The sequence below is a fragment of the Carex rostrata genome, chromosome 30, assembly GCF_964058835.1.
Source record: "Carex rostrata chromosome 30, lpCarRost1.2, whole genome shotgun sequence".
NCBI lineage: Eukaryota > Viridiplantae > Streptophyta > Magnoliopsida > Poales > Cyperaceae > Carex > Carex rostrata.
Genome location: NC_135947.1, coordinates 4,174,453 through 4,202,191, shown reverse-complemented (window position 1 = coordinate 4,202,191; position 27,739 = coordinate 4,174,453). Strand labels below are relative to the sequence as shown.

The following is a 27,739-nucleotide window of genomic DNA, read 5'->3' as shown; positions in this document are numbered from 1 at the left end:
AATTTTATATGTTCTGGAACTAGGCATATTTGCCTGACAAACTTATTCTGTACTGGATAATTTAATATCTTTTTGTTTAATTTGTCAATGGTCATTCTTTCCTTCTTTTGTTGCTTTGCTTGTACTGTTGTAGTGGATTACGATAAGCAAAGTCCTTTGCTAGTTATCTAACAATTACCTTTTCTTTTAATATTGAAAACTAGATTCATTTTGAACTGAGCTCAGAGATAATTAGCAGCTCAAATTTCAAGGTTAAGGATTGAGGTGAGCATCATTTCATAGGCAGATACAATTGTTAATTAGTAAGTTAATTTGATCATAACATGAGCCGGTCATATGCAAATTTTACTGCAGAATTGTCGGAGGAAAAATCAAAACATCTTACCATATTGCACAAAAATGTACTTGTTAGCAAACTTCCCTTTTTTTTGAGGAAAACTTGTTAGAAAACTCAACAGTACTTGTAGTAGACGGAACAGTCTTTTTTTTTTTTTTTTAACTTCTCTCATAGAAGTTCATTCTCGTTTATAGTTCTTTTCATTATCATATTTTTGTATTCCTTATTTTTCTTCAAGTTAAAATCATCAGTACAGAAGAGTATGTAATGCCAAGAATTGAATCAAATCTCCATGGAGGATCGGTGAGGAAAATGCTAAGTTTTGCTTTAGTGTGTATTTTAATTTACAGGTTTCAACTAAGCATGTTTTATGGGTTAATAAACGGGAAGGTTGTACGGGACCATTGGGCTTGGGCCCAAATTGAGTCGCTGGACTGGGCTCGTTGTGTTTAGAAGAGAAGATGAACCTTGAATAATCCTAACAAATTAGAAAGATGTGGCTTTCTGGATTGTTGGAGTTGGAAAAAATAATTTCTTATTATTATCTCATAATTTTACATGAGAAGAAGGGAAGTTTATATAGGGTTATAAGGCTTAGAGCCGTTAACTAATCTAACAAAAAAGAACGGTCATATGGCTCTATTTGGAAACAGAGAGAAACATGGAGAAGAAATAATACAAACAGATTTGTATGATTCACTTCACTTGAAGTGTTCAACGCTTTGGTAAATATGTCGGCCAATTGCTCCTTGATACACATATAAGTGTGTTTCAATCATTTTTTATTGTACCTTTTTCTAAGTATCAATCAACTTCAATGTTTCATTTTTTTTTTAAATACTGGATTGGATATAATGTGCCAAGCCGAATTATTATCACAAAACATCTTCATAAGTTGATTATGTTCGATTCTGATGTCTTTTAAAGATTGTTTAAACTATGTTAACTCGTTTGCGGTGGCCGTCATAGCCCGGTACTTCGTCTTGACACTTGATCTTACTACAACTGTTTGCTTCTTGCTTTTTTCCCTCATATTGTGAGATTTCCTCCAACAAACAATAGCCACTTGTAGATCGTGAATCACAATTTCGACCCAATTCGCATCGAAGTAACCTACAATGGAGAGATCATTATTCTTCTAAAGCCAAATACCTCGACCAGATGAACTTTTGAGATACTTAGGAATTCAGGTAATGACATCCATATAACTTGTATGAGGAGCATACGTATATTGACTTATCACACTAACCGCAACTAAAATATTTGGATAATGACATTTAATTAAAATGAGGTTGTGTTCCTGGAACTCGGTGCTTGTCGTGGTCTTTAGAGAGCGTTTGGTTCACGCTAGAGATCATTCCAGAGAATAAAAGGATTTCAGGGCATATATCATTATCATGTTTGGTTCGCGCATGGCTATTGCTTCAACATTCCCTTGTTCTTGACTGCTCTAAAATGCATCTTCAACCTTAGGCTTATTTTAATATCCGAATATCTGATCTAAAATTGACGGTGTATATTTGATTGCATTGTGCTTTTATATTCTTCAAGCGGAGAGGAACTGAGACTTGTCGTAGTCCGAGTTAATTTTTGATAATTTTTTAAAAGAAAATATGAATGTCTATTTCGTCAGATTTCGAACTCACGATTTTTTACATAAATATTTTAAAACTGAAGAAATTAAAAAGTATATTTTAAAATTAGGAAATTACACTAATATTTAACGAACTCGAAATTGGCAATGCAAGGACTTCAAATGGTATTTAATTTGATAATCAAATTCTTGACAAACAAATCTAGAAAAATAAAAAACTTCAAATGTTTTAAACTGTTCGGAGTTTGAACGGGTGAGATTTTCCGTGCAGAACAGTACACCTTGAAATGTTTGCCTTAAGATTTGTGCATAACGTATTTGAACGGTTGAGATTTTCCGTAGTAAACACTCAAAGTTTGAGATATCTCAGAGGATCCGAATTCACGATTGTGTATTTTCTGAGATATCTCAACTTTTGCATGACCGACGTGTAGGCCCTGTATCCGTGTTCATGGTTTCCCACTTTTTCAAAAATGGGTTTCCATCTCTGTCAAATTTCATCCCGTGTAATCCCACAACAAACAAACACGCCTGTATGGTGCCTATTCCGGGACAGCGCAGGGGCAGTATTATTTGTGCTTTTAGATTCGTGCAGAAATATTTTAATGGTTGAGGTCTTCCAGAAAAACATGCAAAGTTTGAGATATCTCAGAGGATGCGGATTCCGAATTCACTAGGTCGAGGGGTTTTGACTATTTGACTTCGTACTGCTCGCACTCAAACAAAACCAAAACCCTTCCTCGAATGGCGAACTCCCTCCTCTCACGCCGTTTTCTCTCCGGCCGCCTCCGCCTCCCATCTCCTTCCCTCCGCCTCTTCTCCACCCCTTCCTCTTCCGATTCAGACACCGTCACCTCCCCCGATCATGCCACTTTCACCTCCCCGGACCCGACTTCCTCGCGTCCGGTGCGCCCCTTCGAGCCTGGTCAGCCGCGCGAGCTCGAAGGAGGCATGGATCCGGGCCTTTTCAAGGCCATTCTTGTCGGGAAGGTCGGTCAGGCGCCAATAAAGCGCCGCCTGAGGAGTGGTAATGAAATCGTGCTCTTCTCCCTCGCTACCGGCGGAATCCGCAACAACCGTCGGCCGCTAGCGCACGAGCGGCCAGAGGAGTACGAGTCACGGTGCTCAGTGCAGTGGCATCGGGTTTCCGTCTATCCTGATAGGCTCGTAGCAATGGCAATGGAGATAGTCAAACCAGGGTATGTGTTGATAATTGTTCTTTTTCCTGTCCTATAAGTGTTACATGAGGATTAGTCTTGTGATTCTGTTCTTTATACAGTGGGCATATTGCAGTACATCATAACACAGAGGTTTGGAAACTATGCCTAGTGTATTTTACTTGGTTAGTGGTTAGTAATGGTGCTTCTGAACCTCTGAGAGAGTGTTTAGTTTCTGGAAATCTGGGTTACCTGCTCATTTCACTTGGCTATGCTGGATAACTTTAGAAGTTTAAAATTGGAGGAAAAGTTGAACCTGAGCATCTGATAACTTATACTTAGCTTAAGTTTGAACACCTGCGCTTTTCAAACAAATTCAATTGGTGAGATTTTTGGAAATTTCATCTTCTGAAGTTTTTTTCATTTGCATTTTTTTTCCTGATATTGAGACTATCTCTGCAATCTCATAATTTTGAGTGTGCAAAGAAACACCTTCGGCTCTTGATAAAAAGATCACCTATAGTTGCATGAACTGTTTGAATTTTTTTTCACACATTTGTATATGTATTATTGGTGGTTTGTTGAATGGATTTTGTTAGATGTTAACATTGGATTGGTTTTTTCAATCAAATGTTATTAAATGGGAGCTTATTATAATATGCAATGGGTTTGTTGTAGAAGCATTTTAAGAACTGGTATGAGAAAACCAACTTGTATTTTCTAAAAGGTTTAAAATGCCTCTTTATTTCAATTTTAATAACTTGAAATATAAATCCAAATAATGAACTTAATTAATGGGAGATGATCTATTTCACATTACCTAAGTGCACAAAGAATTGTGGTACTTTTGCTTTGTTTTGATGTGCATTGAGAGTTTATAAATATATATTAATGTGGACTTTTTGTATATTATATATTATGGTATTCATAATTTCATATCCACTAATATGAATTATGAACTAGAAATGCAACAATTCTTTTCTTATACATCTGCGAAAAAGTTGAAGAAGATGATATCTGAAAATATTATTGTGCTATTTTGTATTTCGGATGTTAAGTTGAACTTATAAAACTTGAAGACATGAGGGACCGGAGACAAGTATTTGAGACATTTTAACCCTTCATATTTTTTCAATTTCCTTGCTTTTCATTCTGCAAGAAGTTTAGTTTAGGTGCAAGTTGGTTCAGTTGCTTGGTGTTCAAAAGCTTTGAGACATGCAAGAGAAAAAGGGTTGCATATATGTGTCTGGTTGTTTTAAAGTTAATTTTTGCAAGATAGTTGACAAGATAATAAAATAAAACAATAAAAAGGAAATTTATTAGTCTAGAGCACTCCTATAATTTATATTTAAGTGGGTCTCTTTTAATATGTTTATTTTTGAATGGCAGAGCTGTGTTGTATTTGGAAGGAAATATAGAGACCAAGGTTTTTTCAGACCCTGTTACAGGTATTGTCAGGCGGATCAGAGAGATTGCCCTTCGTGGAGATGGTAAATTCTTGTATTCTCTCCATTTTCTTTAAAGACTCAACTCATGAGTTCAAATAATTTGTGTCAGGTTTGCTAATGCAACATTTACTAAGTTAAATAGGAACCAAAATAAGCCAGACCAAACTGTTTTCGTTTATGTCTTCTATGTTATGAGCATATAATGATTCCTCGAAGCTTATGACATTATAATTCATGTTTAACCTGATTGTATATCTGTTACCTTTAAATTGATTTATACATTTCATGTGTTAATGTTGGTAAACCAGGTGGTCGTATATTGTATCTCGGTTCAGACGAAGAGGCTCCAAAATTGGATGAATGGAGGGCAAGAGCTGTAGGTTATTTCTGAAATCTAAAAACAAATAAAATTAGGCATGTACTCTTGCTTGATTCATGTAGAATTGTAGACAGTTCATGTTTAGTATTTTGACAGTTCCAAGTAAGCTTGTACTTTAGCTTGATTTTTATATTGTAGTCATTCCTGGTTCAACGAGCGAATGAATATTAAGCCAAAAGAACTAGATTGTTATTTGTGTGTGTGTGTGTGTGTGTGCGGTTTGGGGGAGGGGTGGGTATAGAGCTGCTAGTGAGATTTCAAAGTTGTGTTTTTTTTCTGTGGGGATAGATATTTGCTGGTTAGGTATTTCAAGAATCTCCACGTCAATGATGACTCTTGTGATCTTAGAAACAGTAAAGGTTCGTTTGGACTTTGGATTGATAAGGAGGTTAGTGTGGTTGGCGGTGGTAAGTTGCTACTCAAGCAGAGTGGAGAGGAGTTGGACATTTAATAGGATTGCTACTCAAGCAGAGTGGAGAGGAGTTGGACATTTAATAGGATGAGGTAAATTTTTAGAATATGGCATAATTTGAACAAATATAGCTTTATAATTTTTCTGGAATAAAACATAGAAGTATATCTGTGAAATATTTGTTCTAAAAGGTTCCCCTTCTGAACCTAACGTTTGATTGAAATAACAGAAACGTCAGAGATAATGATTATTTTTAATAGCGATTTATTCATCCAAATATGAAATAGAGTTTGAAATAGTTCGCAGCCGATTAGCGGTACTGCTCTTCAATTCAAATCTATTTACATTTTGAGTCGTTAGGAAAAATGTTAGCTACAGGTAGGGATGTAAACAGATTGGATATTATCTGATTTTGTCCGGACCTGAATTCAAAAAATTACTTAAATTATTTGATTTGTATCCGTATTTGAGACTATCTGTATCTGAAAAAATTATAACGGATAATGATACAATAAGATTTTTAACTATCTGTAACTATTTGTATTCAATCGTTTACATTTCTAAATTAACAAATGTACTATGTGTTCTTAAATTGATTTATTAAATTGCATATGCATACCAATAATTTATTAAATTGCATATAAATATATATTATGATGAACAATATAATACAATAACATAATTAGTGATTAATATTTTGATAATATATTTTGTAACCAATAAACTTATTATGAAAAATATTATATCTAATTTATGAATGAAAAAATTATATATGATCCGTATCTGAAACTATTCATATCCAAAAAATTATAACGGATAAGAATACGGTTTGACCACTATCCGATCGTTTACACCCCCTCCTGCCTAGAAATCACATCCTCTCCAATACCTGATAAGGGAATCTTTTACAATTACTAGATTTGGACCGCTCTTTTTTAACTTGATATGAATCTCAAAGCCCAATAATATGGTCTCCTAAGAAGCTTGTGTTCGGTGAGACATTGGATTAAAGATTCAAGATTAAAATGAATAAAAAATATTTTTCAGTGTCAAATGAGTATAAAAGACCAAATTGCTCATGGCTAACTGTTGTCAAATATTTTTTAGTGTCAAATGTTCTTCTTAAACAAGAGTCAGACGTCCTGTTAAAATATTGCAATATAAATGTATATTTTTTTAGGAGGTTTCAAATGCCTTCATGAGGGATCTCAATAGAAAGAGCATTTCATGCTCAAGCTTTTTATACTTTGATTTGAATTCTTGGTCAAACTTGGTTATTATTATTAAAACCGTGGAAATATTTTATTCGTGAACTATTTATATTCGAATCTCAAATAATGCAACTAATAGCTTCAACCATCAATATTTAATAATGCAAAAATGAAACTTATATCAGAGCTCAAAATTGTTAATGTAATGGTAACTTATAATAGAAAAATAGTTTAGCAGCGTAACAAATTAACAATGAAATAAGTTTCATTTGACTAGGTTCATGCCATGATTTTAATCAATCCAGTAGCGTAATGGTAAGGGAATTTTGGGCTGGCCCATAATTCATCAGTGTGAATTCGTGAAAGTAAAAAGTAAAAGGAAACCGCGTGAATTTTGTTCTGTGTGAAGAAAACTAATACATAAACCGAGCTGGACAGTATAAAATGCACACACATTCATACAAATTCACAAATTGATGCCTCCCCGAGCTAGCTCGTGAGGTGGCGAGCAAGCTAAGTCTCAGCTTGAACTCAGTAATTATGAACTGAACTAGTGGCGAACTAGCTCGTTAACAGCTCAGTCTAGTAACATGCGAGTTACGATTGAGCCACGAGCCACGAGCTTTTTTGCCACCCTGTGTGTACCCAATTAGTTAGTGGATTTAAGCCTGATTATTTAATATACTAGTGCACACTATTACTTTACCATGATGAAAATCAGGAATCCACCTGTTCCATGCTCTCTCTCCACTATTAGCTAATGGGATTTATTTAAAAAAAAACAAAACAAAAAGGTCAGCTAATGGGATTACAATCAGGCATCAATTTCTTGGAGGCCCGGCCTGATTTAGAAGTATAATTTAGTTTGGATGAAATAATTAGTTATGTAGGGCTCATAAGAGAGAATATTGCGCCGATATATCACTTCTTTTTTGGAAAGGGGCCGTGGGCTATACCAGTGTTGTAAAAATCGTCCGTTTAGACCGATTAATCGTCCGATTAGTCATTGGCGGTAATCAAACTGTTACGAATTTTCTCGAATAATCAGCTGATTATTTCTGATTATTCTCGAATAATGACTTTGCGGTACCATATCTGTCCGACGAGCGCATATTGTTATTTACAACACTGGGCTATACAGCTTAGAAACTCATAAGTAATTATTTCTGTAATAATTTTTCCACCAATAATTGCTTAGATTTTTTTTTTTATGTGTGAAGAATAATGCTAGCTTAAAATTAGCAAAATATTTCTAATCAACAAAGCTTAACAGCTTTGTTCATTCCATCTTCTTTTTAGTTCGCAAAAATGCATCAAAATTAACAGCGCATCGAGATCCTACATTGCATACTATACAGCTCAAATCCAATGGTTTTGATGCAGCTGTTGCACTTTGAGATATGTGTTCTTCAGCACCCATTGATCAATGGAATGAGATCTGCTGCTATTCAAAATCCCTGCTATCCGTATTCTTCTCTCTATCTCTCTCTTCTTTCTCTCTCTTCTATTTCTCTCTCCTTTTTACAAGAGAGAGATACAGAAATAGAAAGCACTACGCTGCTATTCTTCTTAGAATAACAGCAAATTTGAATCCCTGATCAATCTCACAAAACCCTGAGCGAACCCAAGGGCTGATATTGATATTGTATCCAATGCTATCTTCTTTGTTTTTCTTTTAGCTGGATCTTAATCCTCTACTTTTAATCTCTTGTTGCTGATTTAATATACTCCGACACTAGGGTGATTTTCTTGATGATAAATCACATTTTCATTTTACCCCAGCTTTACAATTGAAATATCAAAAAATTAAAGAAAAACAAAGAAAAATGTTGCTGGCGGGATTACAATCCTTTAATGCATCAAATTTTGGAGGCCCAGCCTGATTTAGAAGTTTTGTTTAATTTGGGTGATCTAATTAGTTGTGTTGGGCTTTTTTTTAAGAAATAATGTGTTTTTGAGTAAAGATTGAAAATTAAGCCAATCAATTTTTTAATATTTGTAAAGAATTTTTTTTTTTCAGATTTATAAATTGTGACCTTTTACACAGATAGTATGGAAAAAAAGATTTACGCTAATATATCATTTGAAAACTCAAGATTAATTATTTTCCGTAATAATTTAATCACCAATAACTTCCTAGATATTTTTAGATAGGTGTAGAATAACGCTAGCTAAAATTAGCGAGTTATTGTGAATTTTAATTCATATTTGAATGAGTGAGCAGTTGTTCCGCTTAGCTCTACTGCTTTGTGATTCGAATCAACGATTGATCGTAAACCTTGCTAGCTTCTGCTACAGTGTTGCATACTGTACAGTTCAGATCGAACGGTTTTGATGTTGCTACAGCGTTTTGAGATCTGTGCTGTTGCGTAGCAGCCATTGATCAATCCCTCAGCACCCCAAGCGAATCCAAGAGCTGATATTGTATCCAACGCATCTACCAAGTTTCTCAAAAAAAAGATATTGTATCCAACGCCACGACTAAATAAATATGAGATTGAAGCAAAATAAGTAGATATTAAGCCCATTAAATGAACTTTACGCATTGAATTGACACAAAGAAATACGGATTTTGTCGAATTATGTACTGAATTTTACAATTTAACTTCACTCACGGGTTCCACACTGTCTTTGTTTATTACTTGCTAATTGTTATTTATCTTCATACAGTAAAAAAAAAAATTAACTTTCAAATTAATTTAGTACAAAGTCAAGCAGTCAACATTAGAAGGTTTATAGATTAATTTTAATGCATCCATTTTTTTAACGTTACCACTTGACTTTATACATAATTAATTATAAAATTAAAAAAAATTGTATGTAGACACATCACACGTAAGGTAGATGAGTTTCAATGGTTCAGATTTGTCATTTCAAATAAATATGATAGATTTTAGAATTGAGTTCATAAAAAAGTCTGGTGAACTTAAAAACACTCTAGTTCTACTCACATGTTTAATATAAATGTTTAGTCTTCTAATTGACTGGTTGTGAGGGCGGATGGTTTATTTTCTTACTTGTGACGTGCAGACAAGTTTATGCATAAATATCATTGTACATGTGTCATGACTAGAGAAATTAACAACTTGATCTTGGAAATCGATTAATTAGAAAACTAAACATTTTTCTTATACAAACTACATATATTTATTTTTTAATAAAGAGCAAAGTGGAACTTTATAAATTTCAAATAAGTATTAATAGAAAAGACAATAAATTAGATAAATTTGTAAAAAAAAAAATAATTTAGGAGAGTAAATATAATATTATGAATTTTAGGATAAGTAATTTCAAGATTTTTTAGGAGTATATATGAAATTCTCCCAACAAAATAATCAAATTAATTCCCAAATTCTCGAGCATATATATATTTTATTGCTTTAAAATTCATTTTCTAGTCCAGTAAATGGCGTGGATCATGATAATATTGAATCGAATTATTGTTTGGATAAAGGTTATCTTATCTATCTTCTAAGCAAACTGATAAAAAAAATGTCATTAACCAATTAGAAAAATTAAAAGATATAGTTTGAATATATGACCTTTCACACCTAGAGTTAGGCAAATTAAGGTGCATTAGGTTATGTCTTAATCAATTGTACCATGTATCATTTTTAAATTATCAATATTCATATGTATTATATTAAGATGATTCACATAGTAAAGATGCATTGATACTCTTTTTTCTCATTTTTTAAAGTGTAAACAATTCAATCCATTCAATTTTATCTACATATCAAAAACTTGTTAAAAAGTGAATATTTATTTTATTTTTATTTTATAGAGATGACATCATTTCACGATCCATATCATTTAAAAAAATAGTTTTTATATCTATAAAAAAAAGTTGGAAAAAATCTAAAAACCATAAAATTAATAAAATTTTGATATGCCGACATTTAGCAACTCGATTTGGTACTTTCGACATCAAAATCTAAAGTAAAAAATGCCAACAATTTAGTTTTCAAATTGTCATAACATAACTCTATCATTTTTTTAATTTTGAAAACATGGATATGTCAACTATTTATTTTTTATTTTCTATCCTACATGACCATGTTAAAAAAATATATATTAAATCTCTCTCTCAATCGTGGGTTCATGGCACCTAGCACTTATTAGCCTTTTTCCTAATTGAACTAAAACACTTGCTCGTGTCAATAATTTTTATATATCAATTGATGAGCTAGCTAGCAAAAATATGAAATCACCAACCAATTAAAAAGAAAATGTTTGATCAAGATTCAATTTATCATTTTTATTGGTTTTTCCGCCTTATTGTTAGAAAACCAATGGACGTGCCAGAAAATGGATTTGGTCAAAATAAATACTCTTTATTATTATATAATGACAAATTGATTATTAACAAATTGTTCGTGTTAACTTGAATCTGTTTAAGGGCTGAACAGAAGCGACAGAAAACAGATTTATTACATAAGTTAGATAGGTTTGAAAAGTTGACTGAAAATAATAAATTACAAGTAGAGGATTTAGATAGTTGGAATGATTGTCAAAATAATTTGAAACATTTTTTTTAAATAATGAAGAGGCTTATTGGCAACAGAGGACCAAAACAAAATGGTTTTAGAGGGAATGCAAACACAAAAAAAATTCATGTTCAAGCCTACAATATTACATTTATTAAAAAACATGTCCAGCCTTAATCATTATTTTAATTAAGTACATAATTTGAAAATTGTCATTATTATGAAATAAAATCGTACTTTTAAATTCTGATCCTTGAAATTTTTCTAATTTAAAGAATATTTATTACTTTTATAATTCAGCAAATTAGTATTTTCCTTGAGAACAACATATTGGCAATGGACTTCTCCAATTCTACAGGACTGGAGATGATAGCACTACATCTGAGAACAGAAAATGACAAAATGCAAAAATTAGCAACTGTTTTGTAACTTCCCTTATGTTTATCCTGCTCCAGTGGTGGTGGCTACCAGCTGTAAATATAAACAAGTGAACAAAAGTAAAAATAAAAAAATAAATAAAGACAAATAACATTCATGTAGACAGTAGCAGTACACTAGTAGCAATATTTGTTATCTTCAGATAACTTCCCCTAAAAAATATTCATTCACAACACAAGTTCATGTGAACATTTTGTGTGATAACCATTTGCCACTAAATTACTTGCATGAATGTATATGCAAACTTGTCAAGCCTGTGATGGAAGTCATGAAAATGGAAAATCTGAATAATTTTTTTAAGAAAAAAAAAAGGTTCTCAAAAGAGCAAAGATAATTTTATCGACCACTTTCCTATTGGGTGTAATAAATAAAACAAGATTTTAGTAGGTATGTTTGTAAAAAAATCCATTATTAATTTTAGTAACTACTACTTATTACTAAATAGCCGTTGAAGGGCTAAAAGCAGAAACGCTTGACCCGTTACCTCTTTACGCAGACCAATGCTCAATTAGTTACAATCTTTGAACACTATCAAAATGTACGACCTTTTACCTTACGTACTAAAGATAATAAGAATCTAATAGAAATGCGCCACCTTTGCTTGTAGTAAATCTTTGTATATATTTGACAGGTAAAAGTACTCTCTTGTAATTTCCTGCAAAAAAATAACATGCCTGGGCACGACCTATACAGCCCACGTGCCAATCACACGATTACACCACATTAGGTGAGGCCCACAGAAAGGGAATTAAAAAAAAAATGGTTATAAACAGTTCATGTTTTGAGCGTGCAGCCGTGCACTGCACTGTATTTTACTCTAGATTCTAGAATACGCAATACGGACATCGATGCTTATATGAGGACATAGTTTGGACTTTGGAGCATGGCTACGGTGCTATGGGTTGCATAGAGGGCTGTGCTACGGCTTAATATTTGAGTTTTTAAAATTTTAACGGTTGATTTGAACTGTTCATTTTGTTCTCCATATTAATATGTGTTTAGAGGTCAAATTTTACATTTTTCGAAAAAAATTTATTATTTTTTTAGATAGGTAGAAATCACTTGATCTAAAAAATTATGCACCATTCAGATATTTGATTTTCTACCTATCTAAAAAAATAGTAAAAATTTTTGAAAAAATGTAAAATTTGATCTCCAAACACATATTAATATGGAGAACAAGATGAACGGTTCGGATAGACCGTTAGGATTTTAAAAACTCGAATATTGAGTCGTAGCACCGTAGCCCTCTATGCAACCCATAGCACTGTAGCCTTACTCCTTAGTTTGATAATTAATTTATATTAGAAGATTCGAATAGCATTATACTATAGTATGTTAATTTTTTATTTCAATACATAAGCTCAATAATAAATAATAGTGCGCGTAATAGTAATAATTATTATTATTGAGTTACGGTGAAGCGAGTGTTTTACTTCACGTTTATATCTTTAATTTTAAAATTCAAAAAATTAATCTGAACCGTCCAAAATAATCTCTGTATTAAAATGTGCTTGGAGACCAAATTTTACAATTTTTAGAAATCTTTTATTATTTTTTTAGAATTTTTAAAATCATTGTTTTTTAGAAAATTGTGGACCATAAAAAATCATTGATTTTCAAAAAATTTAAACAAACTAGTAATAAATTTTCAAAATAATGTAAAATTTAGTTTCCAAACACAATTTAATATGAAGATCGTGTTCAATAGTTCAGATCGACTGTTTGAACTTTGAAATCGCAAAATATAAACGTGAAGTAAAATATTCGCTTTACTTCAAAAAGCACCGTAGCCCAACTCATTATTATTTTATATTATGTTGTGGTGTTTATTTGTTATTAATTTTAGCATTTAACATTATTTTATAGTATTATACTATTATATCATAATTTTTATAACTACTTATAACAACCATTATTATTTGTAATAATTATTACTTATTATATTATCTTTATTAATTATATTAGTTACAATATTATTGTTATGAATTGGACTAATGTACTTTATGAAGTAAATGTCATGTGTTTACTTCACGTTCATATCTCCGTTTTTAATGTTCAAATAATCAATTTGAATCGTTCAACATGATCTCTGTATTAAAATGTGCTAATCAAATTTTATATTTTCTTAAAAAAAATAATTGAACATTACTTTTTTTATGATCCATAATTTCCTCAATCAATATATTTCCTACCAATCTACACAAAAGAAAAGTAAAAAAAATCTAAACAAAATATAAAATCAGAGATTGTGTTTAAGGATTCAGACAGATTATTTTAAATTTTGAAATTGAAGATACAGCGTGAAGTAAAATACTGTCTTTATTTATGAAATACATTGATCCAATTCTATTATTATTATTATGAGAATGATTCAAATGTCTCTATTTTTTATAGGAATAGCGAGAACAGCGCAGAATGTCTCTAAATGCGAAATTGGATCAAAGTTCCCCCAACACCCATTGTCTACTCTCCTCTCCACAAACTGTACTGAACCATACCTTTGACTTCGATGGGTTCACTGCCAGCCCTGATACCTTTGCAAAATCTCCCATAATTCTTTTAAACTCCATTATCTCTGTTTGTGTTGTCATGCCCATCAACATGAGATCATCTGCGTATATCAGGCTAGTTAATATGGGTGCTGTTGCGGCCAATTTGAGCCCCTTTAGGTTTCTTGAATGTACTGCCATTTGGATGTGCTTGGTAAGGAATTCCATTGATAGAATGAACAAGTATGGTGATAGGGGACAACCTTGTCTAAGCCCCCTTGTTGGTGTAATAAATCCGTCTCCTTGTCCGTTGATATGGATTGTGACCTTACTTTTAGCCATGGCTGTCATAACAATGGTGATTAGCCTTTCTGGTATTCCAATGGCCCGCATTGCACCTTCTACAAAGTCCCATCGTACTGTGTCAAATGCCTTGTTTATGTCAGCTTTTAGGAGAAACGCTTCTTCCTTGTAAGAACTCATGTTAAAGGAATGCACTACCTCTTTCATGAGTATTGTGTTGTCGGCAATCGATCGACCTTTCAAAAAGGCCGTTTGATTTTTGGATATTACCTTTCCCATGTGTGGTTGCAGTCTATTGGCCATTATTTTCATAAGTAGCCTATAAATGATATTTCCTATTGTTATGGGTCGGTAATCTTTCGGTGTTTTCGGATCGTTGACTTTGGGGATTAGTATCATTTTACTGGATAACCATTCAGTCGGTGTGTTTCCTGTATGGAAAACCTGTTGAATTGCCAAAGTAATGTCTTTCTTCATTAGTTCCCAATTACTTTGTAAGAATCTGGCCGTCATTCCGTCAGGGCCTGGAGCCTTGTCCGGACCCATGCTGAACAGAGTTTCCCTGATTTGCGCTTCTGTCGGTGGTGCTACTAGGTTGTTCTGGTCTTGGTCCGAAATCTTTGTGTACCCCATAGCTGCACACTGTTCAAAGTACTCTTTCGGGTTATCATACTGCCCTTGTTGTTGTGGGCAATAGATGTTCTTGAAGTAGTGAACAAAGGTGCGTCTGATTATGGTTTCTTGTGCCACCGATATTCCTTCAACGGTTTCAACTTGGGTAATGAGATTGTTTCTTCTTCTTTGTGTTGCTACTGCATGAAAGAAAGCAGTATTGCGATCTCCTTCGACTTGCCATTGGATCCGCGCTCGTTGTCTCCAGTACTCCTGTAGTTCATCTTCTACCTTGTGGTACTCCTCTAAGAGCCTTGCCTCATAATCACTGTTTTGTAAGGTCGGATGCAGCATCTGGTGGTTGTGTATGAGTGTTTGTAGTTGTTGTAGTCTGTTTTGCGGGGAGTCTCTCTGTTTTGCCCAGATTTTGAGTGAACCTGTGACCTTTGCCAATTTTTCGGTTAAGTCCCTATTGCCTGTTTGCTCCCAACTTGTATGACAAGTAGTGAAGAAACTAGGGTCTGACAGCCATCCATTCTCAAATCTGAATGTATGCTTTCTTTTTGGGGCTTCTTTTGTTCGCAGTAATATTGGTGCATGGTCACTGTATATTCTTGGCAAGTGATTGACGTGCGCTTGTGCAAATATTTGACTCCATTGGACGGTTACCAGTGCTCTATCTAACCTTTCAAAAATCGCCGTAGATGTATGTTGCTTATTCGTCCATGTGTATGCCGGACCTTTAAACCCTAGATCTATCAGACCAGCATTAAAGATGAACTTGCCGAACTCTCGGCTGTCAGCGTTTAGGTTAGGGTTCCCCCCGACCTTCTCCACTGCTGTAACTATTGCATTGAAATCTCCAATGATGCATGATGGTTTCCCATTGTTAGAGTTTGGATTTCTCTCCAAATGGTAGTGTTATATCTATGCGAGGGGTCTCCATACACGCAAGTTAGTGTCCATGGTGGGGTGTTTGGTTACGAGATGCTTGCGTGTATAAAGAATCTATTCTTCTTGATGATTTGAAGTGTGATCGTGTCGTCCCACAAAAGCCATAGGCCTCCGGAACGACCTGTTGAAGGGACAAAGGTGAAATTCGCCATTTCAAGCTGCGGTAGGTATATGTTGGATTTATGGGAGGTGCACTTTGTTTCCACAACGAAGGCCAGTGTCGCCCGCGTTGCCCGAAGGGTTCTTGTCAGGAATTGGCGTTTCCGTAGGCCCCCGGCCCCACGGCAATTCCATGCCAATATATTCATATTGGATTAGGAGACAAGTCTTCCATGCTTGTCTCCGACATTCTTCTTTTTACCACTCTGGGCTGACCTGGCTGGTCTAGTTGGAGTAGTAGGTTGGCATTGCCTAAGAAGTTACCCTGTTGTTGTAAAGGAACTGCTGGTTGGGGGTTGTGGTGTTGGGTCGGGTCTGGAGAGGATGGTATGGTGTTGTGGTTAAAGTTCATGCTCGCTGTCGTGTTGCTTGGGTTTGGGTTGTGCTGATGGTACTGTGTTGAGTATGGGTTAGGATTTGGGCCTTGACTAGCTGACGGCCTAGAGTCGGCCTGTGGTGAAGGATTGGGGTTTCCTTCCATTTCAGGGACTAAAGCTGGATCATTGATCCATCCTCTTGCTTTAGGCCGTCCTACATTATTAAGTTCTGGCCTGGATGCGAATCTGGGATCAAATTGCAGTCTTTGCAATCTGATGTGGTCTGCGCAATGTTCTTCATCATGCCCCAATTTTGCACAGAATAAGCAGATGGTTGTGAGTCTTTCGTATACCAAGTAGACTCTTACTGTTCCTCTTTGTGGATGGGATCATCTGATCGCTGAATGTCTCTAAATGCTGTTCAAATATATAATAAATCCTAAAGTTATTTAAGTTTAGACATATGATTTATAAAAAACTTTATTTTAACAGATTCTATCCAAAATTATATGAATATAAGCTATGTATTAACAAACATGCCTGATGCAAGTTACAAAATATTTATCATAAATAATCTAAAATGAGAAAGGACGAGGCTAAATCTTTTGTAATAATTAGCAAACATCCGATAATTTTTTTAGTAAGGACCTGAATGTATTTTCCTTTAATGCAGATGAATTGATTCAGTGCACAGTGTGATGAGATAATCATTAATTTAATGGAGATACAGCGGTGAAATCTCTCAATTTCATTAAATTAAATTAAATTAAATTGGGTGTTCTTGGCACATTTGTTTTTGGAAATATACCATTACCCCGTACAACTTTTGAACCAAGTAGGTTAGTGGAAATAAAGGATCGATGGGTCAAATAATACATAGGATCCACCGCTCGTATTATTTTATTTTGAGAATAAACTACACAGATGTTCCATGCTCCATAAGAATCAATGATTTTTTACATTGGTTTCAAAAATTAAGAAATATTATTTTAACCTTTTTGATTCCTACGTATTAGTTTTTATAATAATGATTAAAAGAGTTGATGGCTATCTTAAAATTTAAATATGGAAATGAAACTTCAAAATTTTGAAAATTAATAGAAAATAATTGACGCTTTGATATTATCTGTGTGATTAATTTTTCGTTGCAACACCGTGAATTAGAGCCTTTTGCGCTCTAATTAATTGGCGATGACCATTAATTGATCGTGTCGCTCGAGTAGTGCCCATTGTTCTTATTGAACGGCTATGAGCCGTGTCTAATTTCTCGCTAACCCTCCTGCATTGGTTAATTATCTTTTCCTTTCGAGATAAGAAGTATCCACTAAATCACTATCCTCTTTCAAAATTGCATGAGCGTGTTGATTACGATCTGCGTGATATATTCTTCAAGAATTTGCTCTTACAACAATGGCGATTTGATTTCGATCTGCGTGACATATCTGGTCTGTTCTTCCTCGAGTTTTCTAGGTAAATATATATTTTTTTAAAAACTTGTTTTTTAAATTTTTATTGATTATATGCTATAGATCTCTTGATGGTTGTTTGATTTTATTTAAAAAAATTGAGAAGAGCAAAAGTAAAGTTTTTAAAACTTCAAACAATTTGTATGTCACATAATTCATGAATATTAGAAAAAAAAATGAGATCTATAGCATAATTTATTGTTTATCGAACTTTTTAAATATTTTTAATAGTCCGCATTTAACAATTATTGATGTATTATCAAACGAAATTCAAATTGTACAATTTTTTTTATATGTATATTGTTTACACATAGACGATACATCCATAATTTATCGAGATAAGCAATATTCATTAAATAGCTACCCCTTTCGTATTCCATTGGCGTGTTAATTTTGATCCGTGTGACATATCTTTGAAGGATTTGTGCTTGCAACACTGGCGATTTGATTTGGATTCGTGTGATATATCTGAATCGGTTCTTCGAACTTTCTAGGTAAATATTTTTTGGGAAAAAACTAGTATTTTTGTTGTTGTTTTTGATTATAAATCTTGCAAATTACTCGTAGAATTTGTTGTTTGATTTTGGGCATGAAGTTATGAGCTTGGATCTCTTCAGTTATTTGATTACATTTTAGTTCATTTTACAATTTTAAAAAGTGCAAAAGCAAAGTTTGAAATCAAAATCCGGAACTTTCAGATAATTTTTGTGGCACAAAGTTAAAGAATATAAAATAATGAGATCTATTACATAATTTTTCGTTTATCGAAGTGCTTAAATATTTTTAATAGTCAGTATTTAACATTCCTTTATGGATTATCAACTGATATTTTAATTGTACAATTTTATTTTATATGGGTACTATTCAAGGGCATAGCTAAAATTTTTTGAGGTTGAAGATGCTAAATAAGTTACGGTAATATAATTTTATTTTATAGATGAGCTTAAAGATATAAGTACTTGCAAAAATTATAAAGAGTAAGGCTCCGGTGGTATGGATAGCATAAGAGCATCCGTGTTACGGCCTCAAAAACATATCATATAAACTTCAAATTTCGATTTAAGTAGTCTAATAAATTGGTTATATAATAATCTTGTAGAATACTAACTTTTACTATTTTTGAATTTTTTTTACTATTTTTTAAGATTTATGAAAGATGACAAAAAATAGTCTAAAATATTGACAAATTTTTTTTAATTTTTAGGCCATCTTTCATAAATCATAAAAAATAGTAAAAATTAGTATTCTACAAGCTTATTATATAACCAATTTATTGAGCTACTTAAATCGAAGTTTGAAGTTTATACTATATGTTTTTAAGACCGTAGTACGGATGTCCTTATCCATAGCACCCAAGCCTTACTCAATTATAAAATACTAGTATAATGCTTGTGCGTTGCAACGGAGACATATTATAAGATTTAATAGAATATGAAGAGACTTTTTATTTGACATGCATTTACACAAAATAAAAAAAAACTAAATGAAAATAAAAGACAAATTGAAAAAAACAGAAATCCAAATAATAAATAACAATAAAATAAACAACAACAAATAAAAAAAAGATCAAATATAACATGATTTTTTTTTGAAATATCATTGCGATTTAATATCTAATTTTCTCCACAAGCAAGATAAGTTATTAAATGATTTAAATGAGATGATATGTGAAGAGACAAATTTAAAAAATATATAATTAAATGATTCAAATAAAGATTTTCTCTACATATATATTCGTCATGAAAATTATTTTAACAATAGAAATTTTTCTACATATCATTTATGTACATGAAAGTTCTAGATATTATTCACTTTCTCTTCAGATCAGAAAGATCTATTGTTTTTGTCAGCACATGATCTGATATTTATTTATTCACAAAAATACAATAGCCCTAAACAAAATACAGAAAAATATGATTGTTTTCATTTTCATTATCAAAACTATAGAGGAAGAGGAGAAATGAAGGAATCAAATCCTCTGCTCACCGGTGGGCAGAATTTTCCTGCCATATATGAAAACTAACCAATCCTAGTCTGCCACATTTTGGACCTCTCAATAATGATTTTCACAATAATTAAATACTTGGTCTGTCATTAATATTTCTAAGCATAGAAAAATTGACTCACATGGTCAACAAAAATAAAAAACATAAAAATCAAGTTTTTCTTTATGAAATCTCCATTCTTATATTATGATACCACAAGTAAAATAAATTTATAACAAATTACCATAAGATATTTTTTTTATGAAAAAAAAAGTAATTTATATAGAAGAGATGCATGTGCAATTTGAGTTATAAATTTTCAAATATAAATGAAAAAGTAAACTTTGAACATTTTATAGCACAAAACTTTTGAGAGAATTATGAATTTTAAAAATTATTATTAAATAATATAAGAAAATTGATTGAGTACGTCAGATTTTTAAAGGTCTAGAAGGCTCTGAGTTAGTGATTTGAATTAAAACTTTGAAGCCGAATTAGTGGTTCCAACTTAAACTTTGCACCCAAATTACTAACTCAATTTCAAAATTTAAATCCGAGTTACCCACTCAGTGCCTGTTAAGCCATAAAAAAATTAACGTATGGAATCTATATTTTTATATTATTTAATAATAATTTCTAAAAATAAAAAATTATCTATAATGTTACGACATTTTGTAGCAAAATTCACTTTTTGTTTATATTTGAATTTTTTTAACACAAATTGTACATTAAATTTGTTATATTGAAACTCTCCTCTGTATAACTTCACATAAAGAATACCTTGTGATATCCTTATTATTAATTTTTTTATATTCATTATAATGATTATTCTCTAGATAAATTGTGGTATTAATAATTATTTCATAAAAGACATTGGATTGTATTTTGAAATATTTGTTCATTATGTGAGTTAATTTTTCGGCATTTAAAAAACTTTCTATATAAGTTAGTCTACACATATTAATAACAATTGATTATTGTAAAAACCTTAATTGAGAGTTAACCAAATGTGGCATACGTAGATTAATTAATTTTTATAGATGGCAGGGAAATGAAATGGAGGAAATGGAGGAAATAATTTAATTGGAATAATAGAAGATAGCTGTAAGGAAAAATAAGGAAACGAATTGCTAAGAATTTATTCAATTTTAATGTGATAAACCATGTAGTGGTCTGTGTGTCGAGCATGTTTTTAACTAAATTTAAACTTCTACACATAAAATAGATATATATAATCAAAAGAAGACAGATTATGTGATTGAAGGGTTGATATTCAATTTGAAAATTCATCTTTCAATCTCAGCCGTTGGAGGATCAGGACAACTACGTGCATAATATAAGAATGGAGATAAATAATGAAGACGCTAATTTTTAATTTAAAAGAGTGACATAGCCATTCCAAATTAAGCTTAAGATTCATCCCTGGTATCATGTACATGTCAACGATACATCAATTTTTTTTTTTCAATCTCAACCTTTTCTACTTTTTAGTTTAGCATTATTGTTAAGATTGTCAAATGATTCACGTGTCAATAAATCATTTTTTTTAAGTAATTATGCCTTGATCAATGTGTGATTTAGACAATTAACGTTAGACAAACATTTGATCAATCAAAGAAATTTTCTTCGGATCATTTGCTCAAGTTGTTAATCTTTTGAGCAAGTGGATAAATTTTCAGATCAATGGCTGATTATAGAAAGCTGTAGCACTTACAATTTCAATTACAATCATTCAATAGTTTGTTTTTAATTCATTCGAATTTATTCTTTATTATAGAAATAAAGCTTGATGGACAGAAAAAAAAAATCAAGAATAGTTAAAATAATTAGTTTCATAAAAAAAAATTGTTCGAAAATATTCATATAAAATAGAAATGTTTATAAAGACACGAGAACTAGAATTTTTTTTTTCATAAATCTATTTGTTCTTATGGAAAATTACGTGTTAGAAAAAATACCTTTCATCTTGTCATATATAAATGAAATAATAGATTATGGTAGAAAGCTTTTGCACTTTAAAAAAAATAAAATAAAAAAACGTTCCTATAAGGAAGCATCTTTCATAAAAATAACAAAGTAATTCATAAAATGACAATAAACCTTTGAAATTATTAGGATAAAGCCTAAATTAAGTAAAACTATAACGGACTTAAACTCACCAAGGAGTTTGTGAGTTGTACTTAATAAAAATTAAATACCTTCTAATAACAAATTTATATCATTGATCTTGATCTGCTTGACGAATTAAACCTTTGCATTTCAATGCTCTTATTCCTCAACCATTTATATATGATCAATATCTTGAACAATGAATTTTTTCATGTGTATTTTAGATTAAAAAAATTTCAACCTCTTCATATTATGCAACATGAACTAAGAAAAAGAAGTAGAATACAAATGCTATGCTAGTTGAGTAGTTTGAAATTAACTTTTTAAATTTATTCTTTAAATCCAATTTGATAAATTTTAAAATAAAACTCGTAAATTACTCTGGTGAATTTTAAATTTGCGATAGCTTTTCTTCATGAAGTTATTTTGAGAACAACTCGGTATATATAATGTGCAAGAGAGGTAATAGGTAAAAGAAAAACATGAGATATTGACGCACACAAAATATAAATGTAACTACAATAATAGCAGTGATAATTAAAACACAAATAATGATAATAATAATAATAATAATTATTATTATTATTATTATTATTATTGTTATTGTTATTATTATTATTATTATTATTATTATTATTATTATTATTATTATCAATCCTTCGGACTAAGTCCAAGATTTTTTTTTTTTTTTCTATAAGGTTCAAAATGCTTTGGGACTAATGAGGTTTGTGCTTTGGATTCTTTTGCATCATGTTCAATTATCATTACCACTGCCAACTGATATTATTTTATTAATGTTAATAGTGAATTGTTCAGGTTAGAATATTACCTGTTTACTGTGACTCAGCATCAGCATGAAATAGTAAAAGAAAAAAATATAATATACCAAAACCCAACCATTTACCCGAGTCAGGTTAAGAATCAGGGACCAAGTTAAAAAAAATTATGATGAGGCACAATTTTATAATTATATTGAATTTTAAGTATATTTTTATAAAAATAATTATGTGAAAAGCATATAAAGAGAAGCATATTTTGAGAAACAATTCAGAGTGAAGCACAATTTTATAGTCTTCTTTATCTTAAATACATTCTTGTCTTCTGAGAAAAGTATATTTTTAAAATTTTATCCGTGTCAAGGATATCAGAGCATCTACATCTCTGAAATTCTTGGAGTTTTTAATCTGATGTGTCAGTTTCTAAACCAGTTTCAGGGATGCAGATGGGTTTCTTATTTAGCAACTTTGCTCCAAAGTTTCTTAATAAGAAATCGTTTATAAACTCTGACGTAGCCAAATAATTCGCTGAAATTCTTTTCTCTAGTAATTTATTTGCTGATGTGACAATTAAGAAACTCTAATTTTAGTTTCAGAGATGTGGGGGTTTAGAAACTTTCAGAGACAAAATTTCTAAAAATTAGTTAACAGTTATTTAAAAACTCCAAGAGTTTCAGATATGTACATGCTCTTAAGTATATTTTTTATTTGTCTTCGTTCAAATACCATCCAAAAACAATTATTGCATCCTGTCATATGAATAATCCTATTCTCCTTCTTTAGAGTTGATATTTAAACCAGTGATATCTCCTCATCATACTTGACTTTCAATTAGAATCAATATGTTTTTGAAATATCAGTCTTGAAAATAATAATATACTCTGCATATACTGTAAATTAAGAATATATTTATCCTTTCATTTTTTTTTATTATTCTTGAAATATACCAGCATTTTCTACTCTATGAAGCTATCTTGTTGAGGCAATTTAAAACTATATTAAAAATGTGACTTATTTGTATATCATTTTTTATAGAGAAAAAACTATCTCATTGATAATCAAATTAAAATTAATCCCAAATAAAAACTATATTCTCATTCTCAAATAAAAAAGTATTGCAACATCAAAGAAAAGAACAGAAAAAACAACCTAATTAGACAGTTCACCAGCCAGATTGTACAGAGCAAAAACTTCAGAATAGAAAATTGGAATTATAAAATTCTTATACCATAACAATTGACAAGTCCGTACAAGCTCGCATTTAGTATGTACAGCACGTTTTCTACTGATTTAAACGGGGAGTCCCCGAAACTCCCGAGTAAACTTGGTATCATCATATTTCTAATCCAGCAATTTTTGATTCATCGAGATCCGAGCATATATAAACTATAATTAACACTAAGATGCAAGAGAAGGAACCCGGTGCACGAAATACAGAAGGGCAGCCCGGGAACAGATGGTTGTAGATTTCGTTAACTCTGAATAGACCATGTCTATATTACAAATTAAAAGGTAAAAGTTAGACCATATCCTGACCGTTAATCGGATTTGGTAGATCACGAGCAAGTTGGTAAATTTCCCTTCATTGATATTTGTGCCAGCTTTAGTTCCCATCTTTTATCTCGACACCAAATATCTTCCCCAAAACCCCCACTATGTGGGCCAACAACATTAAATGCACCTGGTTTATTACCGTTCATTCACCGACTAATGGGCCCAACACCTCAACATAGCAGTGGTTTTGTCACGACTTAAGAGTAGCGTGGGAAGTACACGGTTAATACATCACGAGAAAAGGGAGGGAAATGGAGAGGAGAAATCATAGCCTTAGGTTCGTGATCTCGTTAATTCCTTTCCCCTCATCCTCTTCTAAACTGGGCTGAATACACAACGGATACGTACGGTACAGTACGTGAGGTATATTTGACGACAACCGGGACCCACATACGGCTTTCAGTAAAGACGGTTCAGTCTCACCGCTTATTCCTGGAGCATTTAATGAGTCCTTTGTCCCTTCTATTTCGTCTCCCCCTCTTTCTGACTGTATTATCTAGTACTAGTCTACCTTAACTGCTTGACATCTCTCAAACTGATTTGTGGGTCGCGAAAAAGAATTAAACCGTTCGGTGCATGGTTTTAATAATTGAAAGGAATAGTAAGAAGAGATTAATTCTAAAAATTAATTCATTCTCATTGCTTTAAATACTGTCTACCAAGACTACTATTTTCCCTTTTACCTGCGCTTGGGGTTTTAGAGAGAGAGGTTGAAGAAGAAGAGAGGAGAGGAGAGAGAAAGCGAAGGAAACGAATCGCCAAATTTCACCAAAAGAGATTTTATGTCTACTAGCCTCTTCATCTGCCTGGTCGTGATCGCTTTCTTCTTTCTCTCCTCCTTCTTCGCCTCTAGCACGCGACGCATACAACTGAGCTCCCACTGTAGCAAGTCCAGTTCGATGCGCAGGTACCGATTTCCCCCCATTTTATATGGTTTTGGGGGGGGGGGGGGGGGGGTGGGCGCGGGCGGGTTTATCGATTTTTTCCATCCAGTTTTCAGATCTGTTGATTGGTGGTCTGATTTTGTCTTCGTGCTTGCAGTGTATCAATTTGATCTGTGTAGTTAGCTGATGAAGCAGATCAAATGATCAATCTCTAAATCCGATGCATGAAACATTGATTTATTGTGCATTTCAGATATGTAATACTAAGATTTTTTTTTTTTTTTGTGGAATTTTACAGGGACGGATTCGGAGTAAAATATTCAGGGTTTCTACATATACAAAGTCCGACGAATTTTCCTAATACCTTCCTAATAGACTCCCTCACCTGAGTTCCCAATTGGACTTCCCAATCCCCCCCCAAATAATTTTGTTTCTCTTTTATTGTTTGAACTTTTTTTTTATTCAATTTTGGTAAGAAAGAGGAGAGAAATTTTGTAGAGATAGAAAGAACTTTAAAAATGACGGTGACTAAGGAAGCAAACCTTGACACAATGGAGTCTTTGAAGCCCCGAGTGGCGATCAAACGGCTGCGCATATTCTTTGAGGATCCCGATGCAACCGACACCAGTGACAATGAACTGGAGAACTCCAGTAGGAAACGCTTCCAGAAGGAGATTATTGTGGACCCGGCTTACTATGCCACTCCGGCTAAAACCCCTATTCCAAAGCAGAAACCCACTACGGCTAAAGCCTCTACCGGTCCTGCCTCAGCCCCCGCCGTTCCTGGTGTACCACGTGTCAGACCCACCAAGTACAAGGGGGTGCGCCTCCGCCAGTGGGGCAAATGGGCGGCTGAAATCCGTAACCCGTTTACTGCAAAACGCAATTGGCTTGGCACTTTTGAAACGGCCGAGGAGGCCAAGGCTGCGTACGACTCCGCTGCGGCTTCTTTTGCGGCTGAGAAGGAGAGACTTAAATCAGTCAATGGCAACTCCATTACCCATCTCAAGCAGGGTGCTATCAAACCGGCTGCTGTCAAGCCGGGTTTAGTGCAAGTGGGTCTGAGCAAGAAAACGAAGAAACCAAGGGAGGATGCTATCAAGCCGGGTTTAGTGAAAGTGGGTCTGAGAAAGAAAACGAAGAAACCAAGTGAGGCTAGTTCTCCAGTTTCCTCCTGTTCAACAAAGACGGAATCAGAATCAAGAGCGGAACCGGAATCAAAGGCTGAAAATGAAGTGAAATCTGAAATGCAAGTCAAACCGGTGCCGGTGGAAAGAGAGAGAATCGAGTACATGAGCATTGCAGATATGTTTAACCAGCAGCAAGAGCCGATTCCAGAGATTGATGGGTTGTTCGGTTTACCTTCGGTGGACTTTGGACTGGAGATGTCTGAGGAATTGGGGATGTCCGATGAAATGGAGTTCCCTCAGATTGTTGAGGAACTAGATGATTGGACCGAGGAAGATTTTGGGGGGAACATCGGTGATTTTGCGAGTGTCGATAACTGGTTGAACTTCGAAATTGCCGGCCATTAAATTTATCTATCTATTAATTATTATATATATTAGTAAAAACCCCTTGAAAAACTGGTATTTTAAATAGTTGTAGCTTGCAGGGGTAGTCGTCGTAATATAGGATAATCCAGTAAACTGGTGTGTGATCGTCAGTGGGGTTGTTGGAGATTTCTAGAGTTTTTCCAGGCCATAGAGCTTGCTTGAAAGATCTCCTTTTTTTGCAAAATCCTAACACTGGCTAGACCAGTTTACTATCCAGTTAGTAATGATAATAATTTGATTGCTATGGTTGATGCTATAAAACCTTTGTTTGTTGTAGTGTTGAACCATTGTTCAGCTGTTATAACTTATTTGTATTGATTGGAGGACTCATTTGGAAATTATGGAAATTTTGGGGGCTGTTTACAAAATATCCGAATTTTAATTGCACTTATATCTCACGCATTTTTAATATGGAAGCTGACAAATTGGCTAATTTTGCCCGATTGCATAAACTGGCATATGTGGGGGTATTGCTACCCTGATTTTCTCCTCTCCTGGGGTTCTGGTAAATGGTTTCCTAGTTTTTGTTTTTATATTACTCACCTTTTTGGTATGATTTGTAAATATGGTTTCATCAGGGGGATGTTCAAAGGTTTTTTCCTTTTTTTTTTTTAAATTTTAAAACCTCAGGGGGTTCTTTGGTAAAATGGCAATACCAATACACCAATGTCTAGCTTTTTCTGAAGATGTGAATTCCAAACTGGGGGTTGTTTCTGTAAATTTTATTTTTCGAGGGGGTCTACTGTAAATTCTTCTCCTTGCATACTGTTTACCACCGGAGGTTTCCCTCAGCCTTGCTACTGGTAAATGCTATGGTTTTGACATAAATGCCACGTCTTTAGGGGTACTCTTTGTGCTGCTATGTATGTGCGAATTCTCATTTTCACAACTCTTTGTATAACATTTTTTTTGTTTGAATTGAAACCCGTAGGCCTATCTTACTGGAAATTATAACAGTTTTATCTTACAAAACCAGAAATGAAAAGTTCTAAGAAAAAGAAGAAAAACACAAAACCAGAAGCTTGGTTTGATGCCCTGCTTCCTAGTGTCTGGGAGGAAATGTACCACTCCCTTTGCTGGTATTTAAACCACCAAACCACCCATCAGGG

The 27,739-nt window shown here is 33.1% G+C and overlaps 2 protein-coding genes across 3 annotated transcripts; both read left to right on the top strand.

Annotated features, from left to right (window-relative positions):
* Nucleotides 1-2,620: 2,620 nt before the first annotated feature.
* On the top strand, nucleotides 2,621-5,109 carry LOC144547076 (Nucleic acid-binding, OB-fold-like protein). The gene is made up of 3 exons (XM_078295683.1): nucleotides 2,621-3,130; nucleotides 4,478-4,578; nucleotides 4,845-5,109. The coding sequence occupies exons 1-3, from the start codon at nucleotides 2,676-2,678 to the stop codon at nucleotides 4,925-4,927; spliced, it is 639 nt and encodes a 212-aa protein (XP_078151809.1). The 5' UTR covers nucleotides 2,621-2,675; the 3' UTR covers nucleotides 4,928-5,109.
* Nucleotides 5,110-24,832: 19,723 nt separating this feature from the next.
* LOC144546793 (uncharacterized) lies at nucleotides 24,833-26,946 on the top strand. Of its 2 annotated transcripts, XM_078295353.1 has the most exons (3): nucleotides 24,833-25,097; nucleotides 25,373-26,181; nucleotides 26,242-26,946. In XM_078295353.1, the coding sequence occupies exons 2-3, from the start codon at nucleotides 25,593-25,595 to the stop codon at nucleotides 26,607-26,609; spliced, it is 957 nt and encodes a 318-aa protein (XP_078151479.1). In that variant the 5' UTR covers nucleotides 24,833-25,097; nucleotides 25,373-25,592; the 3' UTR covers nucleotides 26,610-26,946. The 2 variants fall into 2 exon arrangements, with proteins under 2 accessions (XP_078151479.1, XP_078151478.1); XM_078295352.1 differs by having other exon boundaries at nucleotides 24,834-25,097; nucleotides 25,373-26,946.
* Nucleotides 26,947-27,739: the final 793 nt, after the last annotated feature.

Bases quoted from the DNA above. Each gene is read 5' to 3' on its own strand.
- LOC144547076 (XM_078295683.1), top strand. From the start codon at position 2,676: ATGGCGAACTCCCTCCTCTCACGCCGTTTTCTCTCCGGCCGCCTCCGC. The intron at 3,131-4,477 runs GTATGTGTTGAT...TTTGAATGGCAG, and splicing joins ATGGAGATAGTCAAACCAGG to AGCTGTGTTGTATTTGGAAG. The intron at 4,579-4,844 runs GTAAATTCTTGT...TTGGTAAACCAG, and splicing joins GATTGCCCTTCGTGGAGATG to GTGGTCGTATATTGTATCTC.
- LOC144546793 (XM_078295352.1), top strand. From the start codon at position 25,593: ATGACGGTGACTAAGGAAGCAAACCTTGACACAATGGAGTCTTTGAAG.